Below are 19,649 nucleotides of genomic sequence, written 5' to 3' on the forward strand. Positions count from 1 at the left end.
GTGTAGACGTTATTAAAAGTGTCCACACGTTAGCAAGAAAAGCATAAAGGAAGGAGAGCAGGCGGGTCATGAACAACTTCTTATTTAATAATACATTACATTCAAGGCAAATGATACACCCTTACCAATACATATTCAGCAATGCAATCGTTGGCTCCCTACATAAATAGAAATTTGAAATCTCAAAGTCAGTGCACAACATTAAGAGAGAACACTTAACAGTCAATCTGTAACATGGTCTGCACACATTCTGCATTTCTGCACAGTACACACCTCTGGCTAGTGCTGCTAAAACCAACATAAAAATAGATCTCAAAATAAGTTATATGTGTATTTGTATATATGTTGTGTCTGTCTTCATAGAAATATTGGGCTTTTGGTTCATATGTACAGCAGTATAGACTTTGATGGGTTTCTCAAATGACAGAAATTGCACAGTAGTGAAAGAATTCAAGAACACCATTTCCAAAAATATTTTACACAAATAGTAAACAGTCAGTCTTCAAGATGCAGTATGAAATTGCACGTTGTCGTCATGCCACAGAGGGGGCTGTTTCAAGGCTTTGGTACACAACGTCCTGATCGGAAGAAAAAGCACGGACCCGATTCCTCCTCCGAGCCTCCGCGGCGGCGGGGAGGAGGGGCCGTAGCGAGGTCCATCCAATGCCACGGCCTGTTCCTGGGATCAAACTAGCAATCGGAGAGCAGGATGACTACAGTACACGTTAGGATCGGGGAAGACTCTTGGCACTTGAATCACAGGTGCAGGTCCGTGTCGGACGACCGATCGTACGCGGTCGCGATGGACGGTTTAAGGAGCGATAAAGGGTCACACTGAGAAGAAGGGAGAGCAGGGAGGGTGTCAAAAAAGCATCCGACTCCCTTCAGATACAAACGTGAATGTGCTGTTACTCTGAAGCCAACACCAACACACTGTAATACTGATCCACTGAACACTAGTGATGGCATTAAAAGCAGCTTCTTTCAGATTTCTGTTGTTTTTTCTCTAAACCTGGGACTGTAAAGACAAACCCAGTCCGAGTCTCAGAGGCTGGACTTCGGCTTCACAGGGACAATTGCAACCACTTCTCTGGACAGTTGAACAGTCTTCGTGGTGCCTTCAGGTCAGCGTGCATGTTTCAAAGGAAATTACTGAAAGGATGGTCTATGTTTCCCGAGAATATTTTTTGCTGCGAAAAGTCAAACAAGCACTGACCACATCCTGCATCCTCGTGTCTCGCGTTCTATCCCATATACTCCATCTGGTTTGTTTTTTCCCAGGGAATGCCTAATAATGTGTGCTTCTATTTCCTGCAGCTTCACCAAATGTCAACATTTCAACACAGATCGATCTGAAACGGACGTTTTCTATGAAGTTAAATGGATTTACTTGTAGCTGGTTATTGGAGCTTTCACACTATAGTTCAGCTCTGTTGTGTGATAGTTAAGGATCATACAAATTTAAATGTTAATCAAAGATTATCTGAAATAATTATACTCCAGGAAGTATATCACAAAATTAGCTCAACTACTTGTTGTCTCAGTGTGATTTAATAGCAAGGCAAAGACCCTTTGAGATTAGCGAGAGATCCCAACAATCAGACAAGAACTTCCTTTTAAGTCTCGGGGACGGGGAACCAAGAAAGGTACATGTTTGTGACTAACTGTTAAATACTGTTTTTAAACAGCTGGAAAAAGCTGTAAGTTATGAACAAACAGCACTACAACACTAACTCGAGTCTATGATCTTATTGTGACGTCTGCTAAACTACAGCCAGCTGTTTGAGGTTTCCTTCAAGGAAGTGATTTTCATTCTTTTCATAAAAATATCCAAACACTGCTAGATAAATCAGTTTTTAAATTGTAATTCAACTAATCCTAATTAGATCAGTTTGTCTTCTTAGTCTGCTTTTGAAAACTCAGTCAGTCTTTGTAGGCTCAGCGAAGCCAGAAATAGCATGTTTGGTATTTTGTAATGACCCCGACACGTAAAGTCGTTTCCTAGTGTTTCAAGTGTCGCTGGATTCTTCACCACCTTTCTCCTGCTCACCTTGGATGTAGGTGACGTTATGCCGGAAACCTTTGGCTCTCTGAAATTGATGAGCAGCCACAAAAAGAGCTAAAAACTATTTAAACTCAAGGTGAAACTGATCGAGATAAGTTGAGGTGCAGCTCTCAAACGTAGCTGTGGCCCTTTTAAAATTGCGAGGATAAGGAGGAAGGCTCGTGTGCTTGCGTTTCCTGTTGTGCTCTGGGAGTAAACATGCTTCAAACACTGACCGACATGTTCAGAAAAGCTGGCTGCAATTCATCCTGAGTTCCTAAATGGTCTGGCCTCTCGCAGGCTCCTCCGGCCCCCACAGACTGTGGCGTGGCCTTCACAGGGACCGCGAAGGACCCGCTCACAACAAAGTGCAAGTAAGTACCTTGGGCTGTTACTGAAAAAGGCAACATTTGTGTCATAATGACTTTGTGGACAAAAAGAAAAGAGGGGGTAAAAACACAAATGCTTGTAGAAAACACTCATGAAAAGGTCGTTGGCACAGTCCATTTGGTCACTAATGAAAACGTCTTCGTGGCTAAGTCTTCTGCTGTGTGTACATCCTGCACTCTAGTGGCCACAGATGGCACTGCATGGACAAACACAAACACTGAGAGCCTCAACTTTCCTGACAGCCATCCAACATGTTCTGTCTCAGAGTCGAGGAAAAGAGTGCGACTTTAGAAAACCGAGTTGTGACAGTGTGTGTGTGTGTGTGTGTGTGTGTGTGTGTTTCATGCACGCACGCAAACTCTGTCGGACTGGGGAAACTCAAGAATGCGTTCACAGTGTGATCAAACTCACAAGCATGCAGACAAATCCACATGTCCGAACAGGTACCATGGGCATTCCACGTGAAGGGCAATGTAAACAGATCGGGCCGAGCTCCAACAGCCGCCCCATTCCCGGGGCCTTCACCTGGAGAAAAGGGACGCCTCGACCACCCGGCTGTGGCCTGGGTAAGTGGAGGCAGGAAGTGCTCTAGTTTCCAGCAGGGTCAGACACTCTCCCTCCGCATCCTCCCATTCCTCTTTCTGCCTTCTTCATCACAGTTACTTGTTGTCCATCAGAGACTGGACTTTGTGCACCAGCTCACGTGCTACCTTCAGGATATGCTGGACATCGTGCCGCTCAGCCATTTCTGTGGATCAGACAGGCTGTTAGAGAGACCGCTACCAATATGGAAATACAGCACAGTTTGTAGATTTCAGCAGCTAACTGATGAGCCTTGAAATGAGTTTGAACTATGTGTGTGTTTGTGAGGAAGCCAGATTATCTAAGAAACCCACACAGGTACAGGGAGAACATGGCAGCGCTAACGGCCACGCTGCAGATTCTACATGCGGACCCACTGACACTGAAGCTTTCTACTCACTGTTCAGACCTCAGAGCACTGGTATGAATGTGCGTCCTACCATTAAAGAATTTAATGATGTCGGTGAAGTCCATGTTGTTGTCCACGATGATCTCACGGTAAACTGTGACCAGCGCCAAGGCCAGGAAGAGGACAAAGTGCTGCGAGGAAATCCTGGGAGCCACCCAGATCACCTCCCACACCGCAAACACGTCGTCGTACAGCAGCTCTGCACACAGCACATTCCCGTAATCTGCATTTCTAAAGAGCGCTTCTCAACATGCACACTTTGTCTGCGCTCGGAAAACAGAAACGTCACGTGAGAGGAGGATGGCGTGTTCACCTCTCTTGAAGTCCAACAGGAACCACCGGTAACAGAAGTAGAAGTGAGTGTAATCGCCGTTCTGCTGCATCAGCTCGAACAGCTCCGAGTCCAGGATCTGCCATCACACAGAACAGCAGCAGCTGTTAGCTGGAGCGTCTCTCGCTCTCTGATACTCACTCTATGAATATCATCCATCACCTGGATCAGTGACCTCATGTTGGCAAAGTGCGAGTCCATGGCTCCACCATTAGGGAAGTTCTGACTCATCCTCTTCATCAGCTGAGTGAAACAGCTGTACGCCAGGCACTCTGACACACACACAGTTAATGATCATTTATTGAATATTTGTTCTGGAATAAATACTGTTGCAGAAATGAAAGCAAGCGTTCTGCTGCTGCTGCACATGTGTTTACTGGCTAAACGGACAAATGCTTTTTAGCTTCTCATTGTTAGGCAGGGCTTTGATCTGTGAGCTCACAGTAATTCAGTTCATTTCTCTCACCATCATCCAGGATGACCATGAGCGGAGCGAGGAGGTCACACATGCCCTGAACGTAGCCCATCTCTAAATGCTCCCACACATAGCTGCCAGGAAGAGAGAGGCAAAGAGAGACAGACTAAAGAGAGAGCACACACATCGGTAGCTGTTGTGAATGTTGGTGATTCGTTCTCCACAAATAAAACGCTAGAAACTGGAAATAACACAAACAGGCTGGAGATAAAACCTGCTTCTTCTCACTCTGTAAAATACTCGCCTCCATCTTCTGCACCTACTCATCACTGCACAAGTAATCATTAGGGGTGCAACGATACAGTGCTTTTGGTTCAGTACGCATATGTATCGAACAATACAAAAGTTTTAATTTATTTTATCAACTTTCCTTCTGACGATGCTGTCTGTGTTGAGCGCTCAGTGGATCTGCGCTCGACAGTGCAGCCTAGGCGGAGCAGTCGATTGCAGATTCACTGAGCGCAGGGCAAGCTAGCAAGACAGAAGCTGAGCTCCTTGCAACATGGCAAATTGAACCTCCCCCACCCTCATTCAGATCTGGCGTTTGGAACTATTTTGGTTTTCATGTGACGTATGACCCTGAAGGTAAGCGAGTCATGGACTAAAGTAAAACAGTATGTTGGATGTGCCACGCAATGCTCAATTACATGGGTGGGAGCTAGTGCGTTAGCGCAGTTAGCTCGTTAACGTGTTGGCCGTCCAGCCCCACGGACGGGGCGATCCGCGGTAGCTCGTTAACGGAGATTTGCCGTGTTGTGGCGTTAACATCATTTCAGATTAACGCTGACAGCACTAGTGGGAACACAACGAATATGACTGCACATTTACTCCGACATCATCCTGGTGCAAAGACAAGTGGAAGCAGACAAAAACAACAAGCATGCATGCTACAAACTTTACCCGAGTCATTTAGACAGCTGTTAGCACAGGATTCTCCTTATGGGGACCTGATATGTTTAATATGCTGCTGAGAATATAGCCCAGAAGAAGCGTATAGTATAGCTTTTATTTTGAAAGAGCCATTTCTCTGTAATAAACTCTCTTTTCCAAAGATGAGTGATTTCTCCATCAGATAGATTTATTATTTTATTACTTTGTTGTTTCAGCAACATTAAATTTAAAAGCTGTACTTTTGAGTTAAAATATATATTTATAATTTTAATAAATGACAAATTAAAAAGGTATGAAAATTTTTTTTGTATCGAAAAAATATCGAACCGTGAATTTTGTGCATCGTTGCAGCCCTAGTAATCATCTAATCATCATCTAATACTCCTGTACATACAGTATTCAGCAAAAAGTGAAGAGAGTAGCCAAACCCTCAGATTACGTCTCAGATCTACAGCTCTGCAGATCTGCAGTCAGCTCACTGCTTTACTATCTTCCTACCCAGTCTGACAAATAAGCAGCTCCTCTGCAGATGATCAGCTGTTTTACAACTACTCACAAGAATTTTTGAGGTCTATAATTGATGGCTTTTTAAATAACGGCTTAATTAATTCCACCTTAAAGGCCTGTCTTACATAGCCCTGGCTGCATGATGCCATTTAGCACTGAGGTCCATAAAGCAGACTTGGGTATCAAACACGGGTTAGTACTGAGCTGTCTGTCACTGGGACGTGTGAAAGCTGCGGACAGGCAGAGCATCGCTTCACCAGGAAGCAAGAACAGATGTGTTTATGAGAACCCTTCATCGCACCTGACCCTGGATCAGTTTTACAGCCTTCTTACTAGAGCTGGGCGATAGAACGATAACGATATGTATCGCGATATAACTTTTACTCGATAGAGAAATTAAGCTATCGCGATAGACCTCGCCGCTCTTGTCCTCAAAGAAAAAAAAAAAAAAAAAAGGTCAGCCGATCCAAATGAAGTAGCGCAGAGCCGAACCAATCACAGCCGCAGCGTCACGTCGCGTGACTTGTTACGTACAGCACAAGTGCCAAGCCGCACGTGTGTTTGTTTGGGAAGCAGCCAGCGGGTAATGGAGGAAATGAGTGTGCCGACTAGAAAAATCAACCGAGCGTGACCGAAGAGAAAACAGATGATGGTTCCAATGCCGGAGAGATTGTCGAACGGAAGAGCCATAGAAGTTCCGTAGTGTGAAGGTATTTCGGCTATTTCAAGTCTGACAAAAAACAGAGTAGCGTGCACTGTAAATGTGCCGAAAGCAAGTCTGGAAATACAATAAACTGGTGCATGCGTCACACTGTGCACCACGTTATTGTTTCGGTGAAATGAATTTCTACAATACTGTTAATTCTACTCTCTGCAGTGTTTAAATGCTTACATATACACACAGTTACTGTCCCTCCACACATACGACTCGGTTCTGCTTCTATGCCCCAGCTTTGTTTACTTTTTCCCACCGAGGCTTCTAGACTTCTGATTGGCCAACATTTCTGCACGGTTAGGAATCTAGCGCCACCTGCTGCTTTGGCATGTTCATAGCAGCGTTTTCCTTCATTTCTGCCTTTATGTGTGGACGGGATTATTTTTTAAAACGGAAACGGAAAATCTCCGTTTTCAAAAATACCCGTGTACGTGTGGACGTAGCCTCAGTCTCTGACTGGAAGCGCTAATTCGTCATTCGGCTTTTGTCAGACTAAAGTAACTGTTAAAACTGTTTGAAAAGCTCAGCTATACAACAAGGAGAGATTGAGAATTTCCTTTTAGTTCTCAGTTTATTTGATATTGACAAAAGTTAGTCAGTTTTGTCTGTTCTTCTGTAAAACAAACTAAGATTTATTTTTAGAATTAATATTTTGTTTCTAAGTGGAATTGACAATTTAGTCTGTTTCGTTTGTTCTATTTTGAAACTTAAACGCTTTAGCGGCTGCCTTTTGTGTAGTTTGCAATATTTGCCTTTATTTATCTGAAAAAGTCTCATGTTCCTTAAGTACATCTACCCTGTTGAACTTATTATGGGAAATAAATATTTAAATAAAAACAAGCTGCTGATTATTTCACATTTTACTTGTGAGCAACGGCACATTTAAATCTTACAAATATAGTTATTTGGCTGATATCGTGATAGATATCGTTATCGCCTGAAATGAAAAAAACATATCGTGATATGAAAAAATCTCATATCGCCCAGCTCTACTTCTGACTCATCAGAGACCTTACCCAGTGCCTGCGATGCCACACCAGTGAAACCACGGAGCAATACAGATGCATTTCTTTGATATTCAACAGTAGCAGCTGTTAGTGAAGGCTGACTGAAACTATTTACAGGAAGTGGATTTGATTTTGTTTACAGCAAAAGAAACCAACCTGTTCTGGTTTTATGCGACTACCTGACTCTGGTCATTTCAAACCCAGCATCACGTGACACGTCAAGTAAAACAGGTTTGTCTTTCTGCTGGAAAGCTTCACATTGCAGTTTCATTTTTTCACTCAGTGATTTGAATCATCGTCATAAAACAACAGGAGGATCTTCTTCCGTCTTCAGGTCTTTCTCTACCTGCACATGATGTTGCGGAGTTTCTCCAGGTTGCTCGTGGTGAAATAATAGTAGTTGCGATCGCAGCGCTGGACATCTTTGTCTATTCTGTGGAGGTTGAGGGCGACCGTGTCCAACAACTCGATCTGCAAAATGAAAAATAGTTTTCTGCTGTGTGGAATCTGCTCAGTGTTACTGCACAGTGTGTCCATCAAACACAGACTGTAGGTTGGTGTCACTCTCCAAGCACTTTGTTCTGATCATGTGGCATCAATGCAAAAAACAAGCCCCATAAACGGACATAATGTATGCACACACTGTACGTACTGTATAGGAAGAGAGCGATGGTGACGTCCCCTCAGCAGCTGCTCCACTGGTCACCAGTTTGTCCAGCTGACTGCACAGCCTGTCTTCTGTCAGAGAGTCCCGGCACCCCGCCAGCTCACTGGGAGTCCTGCCGTCCTCCGCGCCCCCACCCTCCTCCTCTGTGCTCTGACCGTCATCGATACTAGACAGGATCTGGGAGTGAGCAGAGGTCACAGAGTAGTTTCTAGAGGAGGGGAGCCCTGAGTCGGGGGAATCGAATTCTACCAGAGGACGCTCTTCTTGTGGGAGGGCCACGGGGGGCACCAGGTTGGTCATTGTGGGAGTGCTGTCCTCTCCGCTGGGGGTCTCCTGGCTTCCTGCATCCTGCTCATCTACAGACATGAACACCTGAAAAGGGGGCGGAGGAATCAGAAGGCACGATGTGCCAAATTACAACAACAGAAGCCTCGAGGTGCTTTATGCAATATAATGTGTGATTACGTAAATCCCAAAAGGTTGGTTCTGTTCACCTGGACGTTCTCAGTGGGAGAAACGTTTCATCGCTCATAAACAGGACGTTTGCACAATGAAACTAGTACCACTGAGGGAACGATGGGCTGCGAGGTCAGGTGAGTGCAGCCCTTCCCCAACTCTCTGTGAACAGTACCTATGATCACATCACAGCCCACTGTTCCTGCAGTCGGCTGGTTTCTCCCACTGACAACGCAGATTCAGCCTTTTGGGATTTCCTGACTGGACGACTGAGCATGCATATAAACCTAACTATGCATGTGATTCTTTGAGGTGGGGGCGCGGCTGCGTTGTCTCACCTCTGCTACATCGACTCACTGACTGATCTTTCAGCCGTCTTTGTGCGGCTGCTGCGTTTTGCAGCATTGTTATCAGATCATCTGTCAAACACTGTTGCTGTTATTTGACTAACAGCTTGTGCGAGACGTCTGCAGCCTACTTTTGTAGAGTGAAACTTATTTTGCTTGTTTGTTACTTCACACTGCTTTACAGAAACCATCAAAACAGCATCACAGCACTCACTGTCCAGGTGAACATTAATCATACTTCAGTCTGTTTGTGCCAGTTTAATCTCTTTAAAAACGAGTCGATACATCCGGATTTTTTACTGATTTCATCTTATGCAGAAACACTGAGATGTGCACTGTCTATAATTCAGCCACTAACATGTTTTATTGCTCCATCCGTGGAGGTTTTAGTTTGACGTCTTAATGCAAAACAACACAGGCTGAAATGAAAATATAACAGATAATAACAGAGCTCACGGTGCAGCGTCTGCATGCTGCTGATACCAAATGAAGTTCTGAGGATAATATAAAGCTCACCCAGACAACCCAACAAAGACTTTGGATATTGCTTGTATGAAGCTCACCTCATACAGCGGATATTCAGATTTTTAATAACGTTTAATAAACTCTCACCCCCCAACTTAATAAAGTGTATCACTGAGTGGATGCTATATTGCTCTGAGCCCTTCACCTCATTGCTGAGCGTGGAGTCTCTGTGGACGAGCCGCAGGACGTGGCTGTCGATGCTGCTGCCCGAGGAGAGCTTGGCAAAGATGGCCGACTGCATCTCCTTCTCCCGCTGCTTGACGATCACCTCGCAGGCCTTCCACTCCCGCATCACCTGCTGGTACCGCTCGCCGATCTTTGCATCGATCTTCACACAGGGTTTTACTAACTTCAGGGCAAATTCAAAGAGTGTGTGTGTGTGTGTGCACGTGCACTGTACCTTACTCATCTCCTTTTTGCTCATGCCAAACTTGTAGTGTCCCAGAAGGAAAGGCCACACCTCCTTTCTGATTTCGTGCTGCACTCCACCGTAATAAACCAGCCGGAGCAGCTCCAGCTCCTTGTAGTTCTGCACACACACACACACACACACACACACACACACACACACACACACACACACACACACACACACACACACAATGTCAGGAAGGTAGGCAAAAAAGAGGAAACATAATAGACAAGAAAAGGCCTGAGAGGAAGAGGAAGTGCATCAATAATGGAAGGAGTGAAAGAGTGATGGAGCTCTGTACGGGAGTAGACGTAGATTAGAGCGGAAGATAAACGACACAGATATGAATAGAGTGTAAATTAGTAATGATGACTTTGTTGGAGCTGATGAATGATTACGGCGGCTGCTTTAATAGCTGCGATGGTATCACACGGAGACTTCATTTCACTGAAACTCATTAACTTTTCATTAGAGCGAAGGAGAGAGTGGAGACAGCAGGAGCAGTGCACCATCCTCCACTTTCAATTAATATGCTCCATCAGCAGGTGGAATGATATATGAGTGCAGGATGAGGAAACCGAGGCTCACGAAGTTCAGCTTTGGCTTTGTGTTAATAACTGACTCTGTGCTTTACAAACACAACAGGTAATAATGCTGGTTTACAGCACCGTGCAGGAACACGCTGCTCTGAAACTGCTGCGTTTTAATGGTGGATCTCACACCGAGCACGGACACAGTCACACACTGGGGTCTGCAAACGCCAGCTTCAGACCGCTCTAACTGCACTACTCAGTTTCAGAGCTTTCTCCTCCTCCTGGCTCTGCTCAGAAGACACATGCAGCTTCACACATGCAGCTGGCTTAAGCAGAGCTAACATGGGATTTGAACTTAAATCCAATAAGTGAAAGACTTTTGCTTAGAAGAGCCTCACGTCTGTCCACGCAGGAGTGAAGGACTTTCAGCTGCAGTGATGAAAGGGTATCGCTGGGATCATTATAGTTAGCCTTTTGTCCTCGTCTCAGACTTCATAGCTTCTCGACCATGTTTGGTAAAAATCTTTCAGAACAGTTTAATATTTCATTAATTTATTTAAAAATCAATTTCCAGCTGTTAACAGTTTAATGACATCCAGTGCATTTGCTTGGGCTCTGTTTTTAGCTGAGGATTAAGCTGCGTTTGATGCTCTAGTAGCTGTTCGGGCCAGCAGGACAATGCGGGCGAGTCGATGTAGTCGTGTTCACGTCTGTTCAGGACACAAACACACTATTGTTCACTGAAAGGTGTCACTGCATACAGCTGTCATGTGTAACGGGGTGCATTCAGGAAAGAGTCAGCGCCGACAGGACTGTTCATCATATTGTTCCAGCTGTTTGTATCCTTTCCTGTTGTCTTCATAGCTTTTTAGCTTCTTATCTATTACTTGTTATTTGCACCTCTGAAGTTCACTGGGAGTTAGATAAAGCAGACCGTGCTTGAAGCTCTGGAATGTGTTACTGAGATCCCGGTGGGAGGAATTATTAGGGATTTTTTTCCATCGCTCAGGAGGTCGACCGGGTCAGCGGTTGAATCCCAAACTAACCCAGTCTGCATGTCTAAGTATCCTTGGGAAGGATGCATTAAACCGAGCCTGTGTGCAAATCACCACAGGCATTAGTAGGTTCTGGGTTTCCACAGAGCCCAACGCTCAGATTAAACAAAATCTAGATTCTAGGCAAGAAGTTTCATGAATTAGTAATCTGCAACTAAGAGCAACAAAGGTTTTATGATAGTTTACACAGTTATTCAGCTTGGCCTTTTTCATGCTTTATGCATCTGACTTGAGGAAGTACAGCCCACTGCGCCTGACGAGACACGATTTCCTTCCGTTCACATTCACACCCACAGGCACTCAAGAATCACCCGTTAACCCCACTAACTGCGTGTGTTTGGACTGTGGGAGGAGACACGAGCAGAACATGCGAACTCCGCACAGAAAGCCCCGGCACATGGTGGATTCAAACCTAGGACCTTCTTCTTCATGGCGGGCACTTTTTAAACCAATCAAGGGGCTGGTGTCAGGAACTATATGCACATGAACTGGACTTTTTCCTGTACTTGTCCCTGATAAATAAACTGCTAGTTAAGCATGAGTGCAGCTCCTCCCACGCAGTAACTCAGTTGTTTCTTATGCAGCACAGCAGATACGTCCTGTCATCCTTTGCTTTGCTTTGCTCCTCATTATTCTCTGAAGCAGCGTTTCTCACAGTGTGGATCAGATGACCTCACTATTACTGTAAATACAACTCACAGAGTGCCTGCACAGCACAAAACAGCCGTAACTTACTGTGTCTGTCAGTGCTGATCAATATCCCTGACAAGATGATGACTTGGCAATTTGCTGTGGTGTCTGGGTTTTAAATTTGCCATTGTGTGTGAGAGGTGGGGGGTGTCAGACTGAGGAGGGACGGGCAGTCTCGTTATGTTGCAGGGTCTGCAGGATTAATGGCTGCACCCACCTTGCAGTCTTTCTGGTACTTGCTCCACACCTCTTTGCTGAGGCCCCCGGATGCCTCGCAGGGTCTGTCTGGGGGGACGATGTTGTGGTTGACCAGAGCTGACAGGTGAGTCCGCACTGTGGACAGGTGTCGACAGTATGCCAGCCCTGAAGGGCACATGTGCACAACAGTAGGGTCAGGATGAGACGACGTTTAGCTCCAATCAGTCTTTGAAACAGATTTCATCGTTGTTTTCATATTTGCCACACGTGCATGTTTTATATCATCAAGCTAAGTTTTAAGATTAGGCATTAATAACCAGAGTAAATACAAAATGCAGTTTTGAAATGATCATTTCATTCATTAAGGGAAAAGTTATCCAAACTGTTTTTCATTTGGTGTTATATAAATAGAAGTGAACTGAGTTAGACCCACGAACTGATTGTGCCGCACAATCATGTGTTTGCAATAACCGGCAATGAGTCGTCATCACCGTGGACGAATCACTCATCTCTTCACACGAGGCCTTAAAGGTTTGAAAACTTAATGAATCATTTAAAACTGTGACTGAAACTTTTTGTCTAATGTAACATTGATGGTCTGAAACAAACGAAACCCTCGAAGAATATATAGAAAAATATGTAAAAGAATATGTAACCACATCAGATTTATTACATAAGAGATGCAGATGGTGCATAAGGACAAAAAGCAAGCGCAGAATTAGTTCAGGTAACTCAAAGGGTCGCACAGGTCAGCAGGTTCTCACACTGCTGCAATAAATCAACTTATTATGTGTGACACTAAATCTAATCTCGTATTTGTTACAGGCGGTATTTATGAATTCTTCATTACATCACAAACATACTGAATATATGAAACTGTTAATTTAAGATCACTGTAATTTCACTGAAATCTCCGTAAAGTCCAGGTGGAACATACGATACGAGGCTCTGGCCACAGATCACACTGGAAACAAAGCGCAAGAATAAAGTGTGCTTACATCCATAGAAGGCTCTGGAGACTATCTGCCGCTTCATGTTCTGGCAGAGCATCTTCAGAGGAATACTGGAGAAAACAAAAGAAATCATTTGTTATCGTCACACGTTTCCAGAAGATGGATCCGTCTCATCGATCTGTGCGTGCCTGTGGTTTCTCAGTGCACAGATAACCTGTGAAGATCCCCGTTCAGTACAATCTCTCACTGTGTTACAGCTAAGAAGCCACGGCCGTCTCAAATCGCTGGTACTTTTCTGTGTGTTCAGCTGATTATTTCCACAGACAGTAAAGCTCTGCTCTTGGCCCGTTCGTCCTACCTCATGTACACTGTGTATATCTTCAGTGTGGCATCACATCAACACTAAATAAATAAAGGCTTCAAGAATATTTTAATATTTAAACATCTCCTTTACTCTTGATGTGTACTGGTTTCACGTGGCTCTTAAATACAACAATATTTAACTATAGAATTAGAAACTTTGGTTAAATTCAATGTTTTCTTACATTTACAAGATGTGATTTTCTCAAATCTATACAATGTCTATACAACTCCTGTAAGCTAATGCAACGCTGCAGGTAGCTTAAACAAATCGAGTGCAGCTTCTGCTTTGATGCATACGTGTGAATATCTGACGGGTCGTGTATGCAGGTACAGCCAGACGCGTAGTCAAAGGACAGGTTGCTGCCAGCGGTGGAGCAGGACTGGCACAGGGACTCGTGAGTGGTGACTTCAGCCTGTTGCCATGACGACGGGCTGCCTCCAAAGCCCTGCGTGTCCATCATGTCCCCGTGGTCTAAGCCAGAGAAGGAAAACGAGAAGACAGAGAGGTTTCAGTGCTCGGAGACACTTTTCTTTTCCCGACACTCCTCTCCTACTGTGAAAGGCTAAGCCTTACATATTATGACATTAGTCCCTCAGCTCAACCATAAATACATCATCACAATATTAAGAAATGAGGAGATGGAGAGTTTTAGACTCGTGTTAAATATGAGAGCTCGAAAAACAAAGGAAACCAAAAGTGGAAGGGGATGGTTTTGGGAAGCGGGAACAGTGCCGTGGGACAAACAGGCTGAGAGGATGCCGGTTCAGTTCATTCAGAGAGGAGGCAAGAGAGACAGCGGAGCTCGGGACGATGCTCCAGATGAACGGGAGAGCAGAAGACAGGAGGAACTGACAGTAGAGAGGGCGAGGCTCACGCTCAGGCCGTGCAGGATGCATAAAACCAGAACAAGACAAGAGACGTCAAAAGAAATCCTCTCGAAACAACCAAAACAAATGGACACCAGGAACAGGGCACACACAGGGGAGGGAAGAAATCAGAAAACATTAACAAATGCTCTTCACCTTAATTCTTCAGGTTGGAGCTGATGACCTGTCATGAATATGAAGCTGTGCTTTGGTCGTTCGATAACCCCCCCCATAAAAAAGTCAGTTTCAGAACCGAAAAAAGCAAAAAAGCAAAGAGAAATTGTGCCGGAGCAAGACCGACATCGGCCCCTCCTGATTTACTTTGGGACTAGACGTGATCGACAACTGGTTTTGGGCTCAGTAACGCAACCCCGCTCACACCAGGACTCCACGTCTCAACTACTGCGGAACCCCACAGGACCATAATGAGAGGGGTGGAGGACGGGGCGAGGGGAGGGTGGGGTGGTGGGGTTAGTGAAGAATTACAGTGAACAGCATTGCAGCGAATGACTGCACGAACAGAGAAGAAGAAACTGGAGAGGAGAGAGAAATCAAAAACAAACAGAGGAGACTGTGAGAAAGTCCATCACAGATATGCAGAAACACACAGTCGTTCTCTAAAAGCAAACAGGCGCAGACATGCAAACACTGTCAAGCATGTCGCAAGTGACAAAAGAAAGAGCCAAAAGGAAACAGAGTGCAAAAAGAAAGAGCCACGACAGAGAAAACTCAACAGGACTCGGGCATGCTTCAACAGATAAACCCTTTTTTTTTAACTCTAAGGAGCATCCCAGAATGCAAAGCAGCCCCTAGGGCTAGGCGAGGACACCTGGGAAAGTTTGGATCTGTGTTGAAACCTGCTGAAAGACATTTGCAGTGACTATAAAACAAGTCTGCTCATCAGACAGCGCGTTTCCTGTCTTTCACAGGTTTGTGTAAGAAGTGGATTTATCTGTGTCACTGAGCGCTGGAAAGATGGAGAGAAAACAGAAAGAGTGAAATCAGGAACAGAAGGCGGCGGGGAGAGGGTGTTATCGGCTGCTGCAGTATTAACCAGACGCGTGACCGCAGCGTGTTCTTAACGTCCAACTTCCAGCTAGAACAGAAACTACTTTCACTATTTAGAAGTGAATGCTGTGGTTTGAACAGATAACCTGAGATAAGCTGAGATGCTGCTGTATCCGACTCTACAAGTATCCTAAAAAAGCCCTGAGCTGCTCACTGTGCGGAGCTCCCCAGAAACTGTGTTGTCATAGCAATTTTTTAAATTACTCTTTTATTCTCATTTTGCTTACACAAAGTTAAAAAAGTCTGTTTAACTGAAAAATCCTTCGTGTGTTACCTCACCATATTACCAGCAGGGCAGCCACGTCTGAATGTTTACTGGGGAAAATGGTTTGACCACAACAAAAATCACTGACACTCTGTTTTGTTTCAAGACATTTTACAATGTAGCATTTTTAAACTTTTTAACAAAGAAGCGTGTCAGAGTACTTGTAACATAGTTACATTACGAACATTAGCTGCTTCACATTTTGATGAATACCTACAACTTAGCAGTGCTTCATAACCCTGCTGACGGCTCAGCTGCAGCAAAGAAGCCACAGCAGCTGAGTTCGAGCTGTCACTCTGAGGGACGTTAGCGAGCTTTTATTGGGTTGTGTAGTGGATATGCTACCATTGTCTAATGGATGTGTCATGAGGCAGTCACTACGGTCAGTCAGCTACACAAACTCTGGACCAAATAACCAACAGGCTAACTGCAAACAGGTGCACATTTTTGGAAGGTACTTTTCTTCTTTTTCTGACACAGTGCCCTAAAAACTCCCAATTCAATTCAATTCAATTTTATTTATATAGCGCCAAATCACAACATAAGTCGCCTCAAGGCGCTTCATAGATACAGAGAAAAACCCAACAATCATATGACCCCCTATGAGCAGCACTTTGGCGACAGTGGGAAGGAAAAACTCCCTTTTAACAGGAAGAAACCTCCGGCAGAACCAGGCTCAGGGAGGGGCGGGGCCATCTGCTGTGATTGGTGGGGTGAGAGAAGGAGCTACTACCCAGAAGCTACTAACTCATGTGGTGCAGCTGGACACAAAGTCAATGAAGGAAGAATTTAGTGTTTCGTACAAGAGCAAACAACAACAAAAGCCTCTTACTTAGACGAGTCTGAAGAGTTCTGTTCATGGTTCTAATGTGGGGCTAATTTTCTGTAGGCTGGAAATGATAAGCACACCTTTCATTTTACATGATGCATATGAAATATTGATTAGTGCACTCAACCAGAACCTCGATGGAGACTGTAGAAGACCTTTAGCTTGTTTGAGACGATGTTGCGGCCTAAAATGAAAATCATATTTAAGTCTGCAGCTTCCACCAACCAGAACTCATCATCAACACAAGACAAACAACCAAAAGATTCTTCCATCTATTTGTTAATCTGTGGCGATTTCCATTGAGAAACTCCCTCGTCCACGTCTATGGTGCAGTGTACTGCTGACGATCCTACCGTGATCTCACATAAATGTGTTAATGCTCTAAGCGCTGCTCGCTGGTTTTGTTTAGTTGCTAACACAACCATCCCTAGCCCATGCTACACTGTTGGGCTCGGAGTCGGGGAGAACATACACAGGCAGACGAAGCTGGAACGGGTGGGGTTGGGAGGTGGAGGGGAGAGGGCCTGAGACAACATAATGGGAGGCAAGAAAGAGCAGGAGAAGCGGAGGTGAGGTCTCGGGGTGGGCAGCAGGGTTTGGTGAGGGTGGGGCAGCAGGGTCGGGTAGGTGTGTTAAGGTGATAAAAACCTTTCATGACATTAGGGTCTGTGAGGTTCCGCGAGCAGATCATTGAGATCATAGCATGGAGCCTATCTTCCTCTTCCTCGTCATCATCCAGCGATGGCGCGCGGCTGCCCGTGGTGTGGTGGTAGTTTATAGTGACTGTTAGCACCGGTGGGACAACAGAGAACAAAGTTAGAAAAGCGGTGCCCTGCATGGCTCTGCAAGAGTATTGTGGGAAAGAAACCAGGGTGCTTTACAAACACATTCATGTAGCCGTTAATCAGATTAGTGTTCGCCACAAAACAAGGTTCGTTTTGGTTACGAGCAGCTACGTCTGTCTCGTGGGCGCCTGCGCTGTTACTTACTGGCTTCGTATCGATATCCAGGGTAGACGATGCGAAACACGTAGTCGGCGGCCGACTGCTCCTCGCCGTTGGCTTCCTGGTCGATAAGCCTGGCGGCACTACTCCTCTTCCTCAGTTTAGGGAATACTTTACCCTGTAGGACAGGTTTAGCATGTGATGCAGGTCAAAGACACAACTTAAACAGGTTTAATGGGACGCTCTTAAATGAGCTTTGTGGGATTCTCCAACACTGAGCCGCCTGGGTTAAGACCTTTGGTTCATCTGTTGTCTAAAACAGCTGTTTTAACTGACTATGCCACCATTCTTCTGATTGGCTGGTTTTACAAACGTGCCATCTGACTTGCAGGTGGGGTTAGGGGGGTTGTGCTCATATTATAGATATCACTGATGTAAAAGAGCCACGAGTAGACAGAAAAATCGAATCTGGAGCAGTCTAAGTCCTGGGCTTCTTGCACGTTTGTCCCACCGTTTCAACCCGAGTAAATACAACATGTAGTGATTTCATTTATTAAGGAATAAAAGTCCAAAGCTGCTCTTCTTTGTGAAGCAGTAAAGTTCTGTCACATACTTGATTGCAGTTGTTGCTGCTAAGGGTGGAGAACCAGTTATTAGGTTTGAGGGGGGACTACTTTTTGACGCAGGGCAGCTGAGTTTTTATGTTGATGGTGACGAACTTTAGTTAAAATATAAAATTTTGAGATTCCTTCACAGTTTAGAGGTTTCGATTCTACACATATCTGCTGTATCGGGCTTTATGTATTGATACCATTTCATGACATCAGCAGTCTAAGGAGCCTCAAAATATAAGTGCTGGATGTAAAAACTGTTTATTGGTCACAGCATCATCTCATCACCTGCACAAAGTTTCAACTCTGAGTTTTTGGTCTTGTCTCAAAGTTAGATTCACTCTGTAGGTTGTAGGTCCTATAACTACAGTCTGACGGCACTTCACTGTGCTTTATTTTATTTTAGTGTTTTATGATCTTCATTTGTTACCTGAATCATGCTATTACCTTTCCTTTTTGGGACCAGAGAGGCGGCTCCAACTGGCCCCGTGGTAACAGGCCCGTTTCTAGACAGGAGAGAAAGGCCAGCAGGTGACCACCAGGGGGAAAGTGCAGGGGTGGCCGCTGGATCCCATCCTGACTGACCAGAACCAGTGTCCCCCCACAGTCAGCTGGAATATGAACAGGCAAAGAAAAGAACAAAGTGGATCAAATACTGTCTTCTAATAGTGGACAAGACATAAACTGTGATACTGTAAAAAGAAACTGAAGGTTTGTGCATGTAAGAAATGGAAAAGGAGGAAAAGGAGGAGAGGGATTCTCTGTGTATACTTTGTCATGATCAGTGACATCATGAAACAGATTCTTCATGACATGATCTAAATTTGACGTGACAGACTGTGTGTGTGTGTGTGTGTGTGTGTGTGTGTGGGACTGAATGCAGCAGTATACTCACAGCGTTGGTGACAGTGGATGCATACTATCTGGCGCAGAGGAACAGTGAGTGCGTAATCCCAGTAGATACTAAAGGAGAAGCACGTGTGTTGGATTAGTAACATAAGAGTGACGGGAGTACAACGATCTGCTGATGATCCACAAACAATGCATGAACCCAGGAACACACATGTAGACCCAATCATAGCAAATGCAGTCCAAAAACAGAGAGCAGACATATTAGGTTAATCTGTTAATACATAGATATATACATAGATAGATGATGCACAACTATATATATCTATATCTACTTATCTAGTATTTCTCCCTGAAAGTAGAAAGATAATTTAGATCAGCGAGACATGAATCAGTCATGAGGTTTCCTGTGAAACTGATCTCTGGAAGGTCTCCCACAGAGAGCAGCATCTATCCATTTACTAAAACAGTTCTGTCATGTGAAGCAGAGCTCTGTGTATAAGCTCAGGGTGGCCCCTCGGCCGTGTGAAGAAGAACACGAGACATCATTTACCAACTGATCTTGACCAGTGTGTTTGTAAATGCATGCCGCAGGTATTTATCAAAGCCGAGGCTCTCACTCACCTGTGAGCCAATAACAACACCAGCACAACCTCCTGAAACACT

At 44.7% G+C, this 19,649-nt stretch overlaps 1 protein-coding gene across 7 annotated transcripts in view; it reads right to left on the bottom strand.

The window, feature by feature from the left end:
* Positions 1–2,750: 2,750 nt before the first annotated feature.
* The window catches only part of sgsm2 (small G protein signaling modulator 2), a 377,356-nt gene continuing 360,457 nt past the window's right edge, over positions 2,751–19,649 (bottom strand). For 5 of the 7 annotated variants that reach the window (XM_080888634.1, XM_080888631.1, XM_080888630.1 and 2 more), the window contains 15 exons: positions 19,030–19,097; positions 18,582–18,745; positions 17,569–17,701; positions 17,228–17,362; positions 13,848–14,022; positions 13,233–13,297; positions 12,254–12,399; positions 9,492–9,875; positions 8,004–8,390; positions 7,698–7,822; positions 4,223–4,305; positions 3,919–4,028; positions 3,739–3,835; positions 3,457–3,624; positions 2,751–3,182 (listed from right to left, as the gene is read on the bottom strand). In XM_080888634.1, the coding sequence (XP_080744760.1) occupies positions 3,094–3,182; positions 3,457–3,624; positions 3,739–3,835; positions 3,919–4,028; positions 4,223–4,305; positions 7,698–7,822; positions 8,004–8,390; positions 9,492–9,875; positions 12,254–12,399; positions 13,233–13,297; positions 13,848–14,022; positions 17,228–17,362; positions 17,569–17,701; positions 18,582–18,745; positions 19,030–19,097 (2,329 nt within the window). In that variant the 3' untranslated portion in view covers positions 2,751–3,093. The remainder of the gene's footprint in view (positions 3,183–3,456; positions 3,625–3,738; positions 3,836–3,918; positions 4,029–4,222; positions 4,306–7,697; positions 7,823–8,003; positions 8,391–9,491; positions 9,876–12,253; positions 12,400–13,232; positions 13,298–13,847; positions 14,023–17,227; positions 17,363–17,568; positions 17,702–18,581; positions 18,746–19,029; positions 19,098–19,649) is intronic. The other 2 variants (XM_080888632.1, XM_080888633.1) reach the window with 2 other exon arrangements.

Source organism: Rhamphochromis sp. 'chilingali' (genome assembly GCF_963969265.1).
Source record: "Rhamphochromis sp. 'chilingali' genome assembly, chromosome: 8".
NCBI classification, from domain to species: Eukaryota; Metazoa; Chordata; class Actinopteri; order Cichliformes; family Cichlidae; genus Rhamphochromis; species Rhamphochromis sp. 'chilingali'.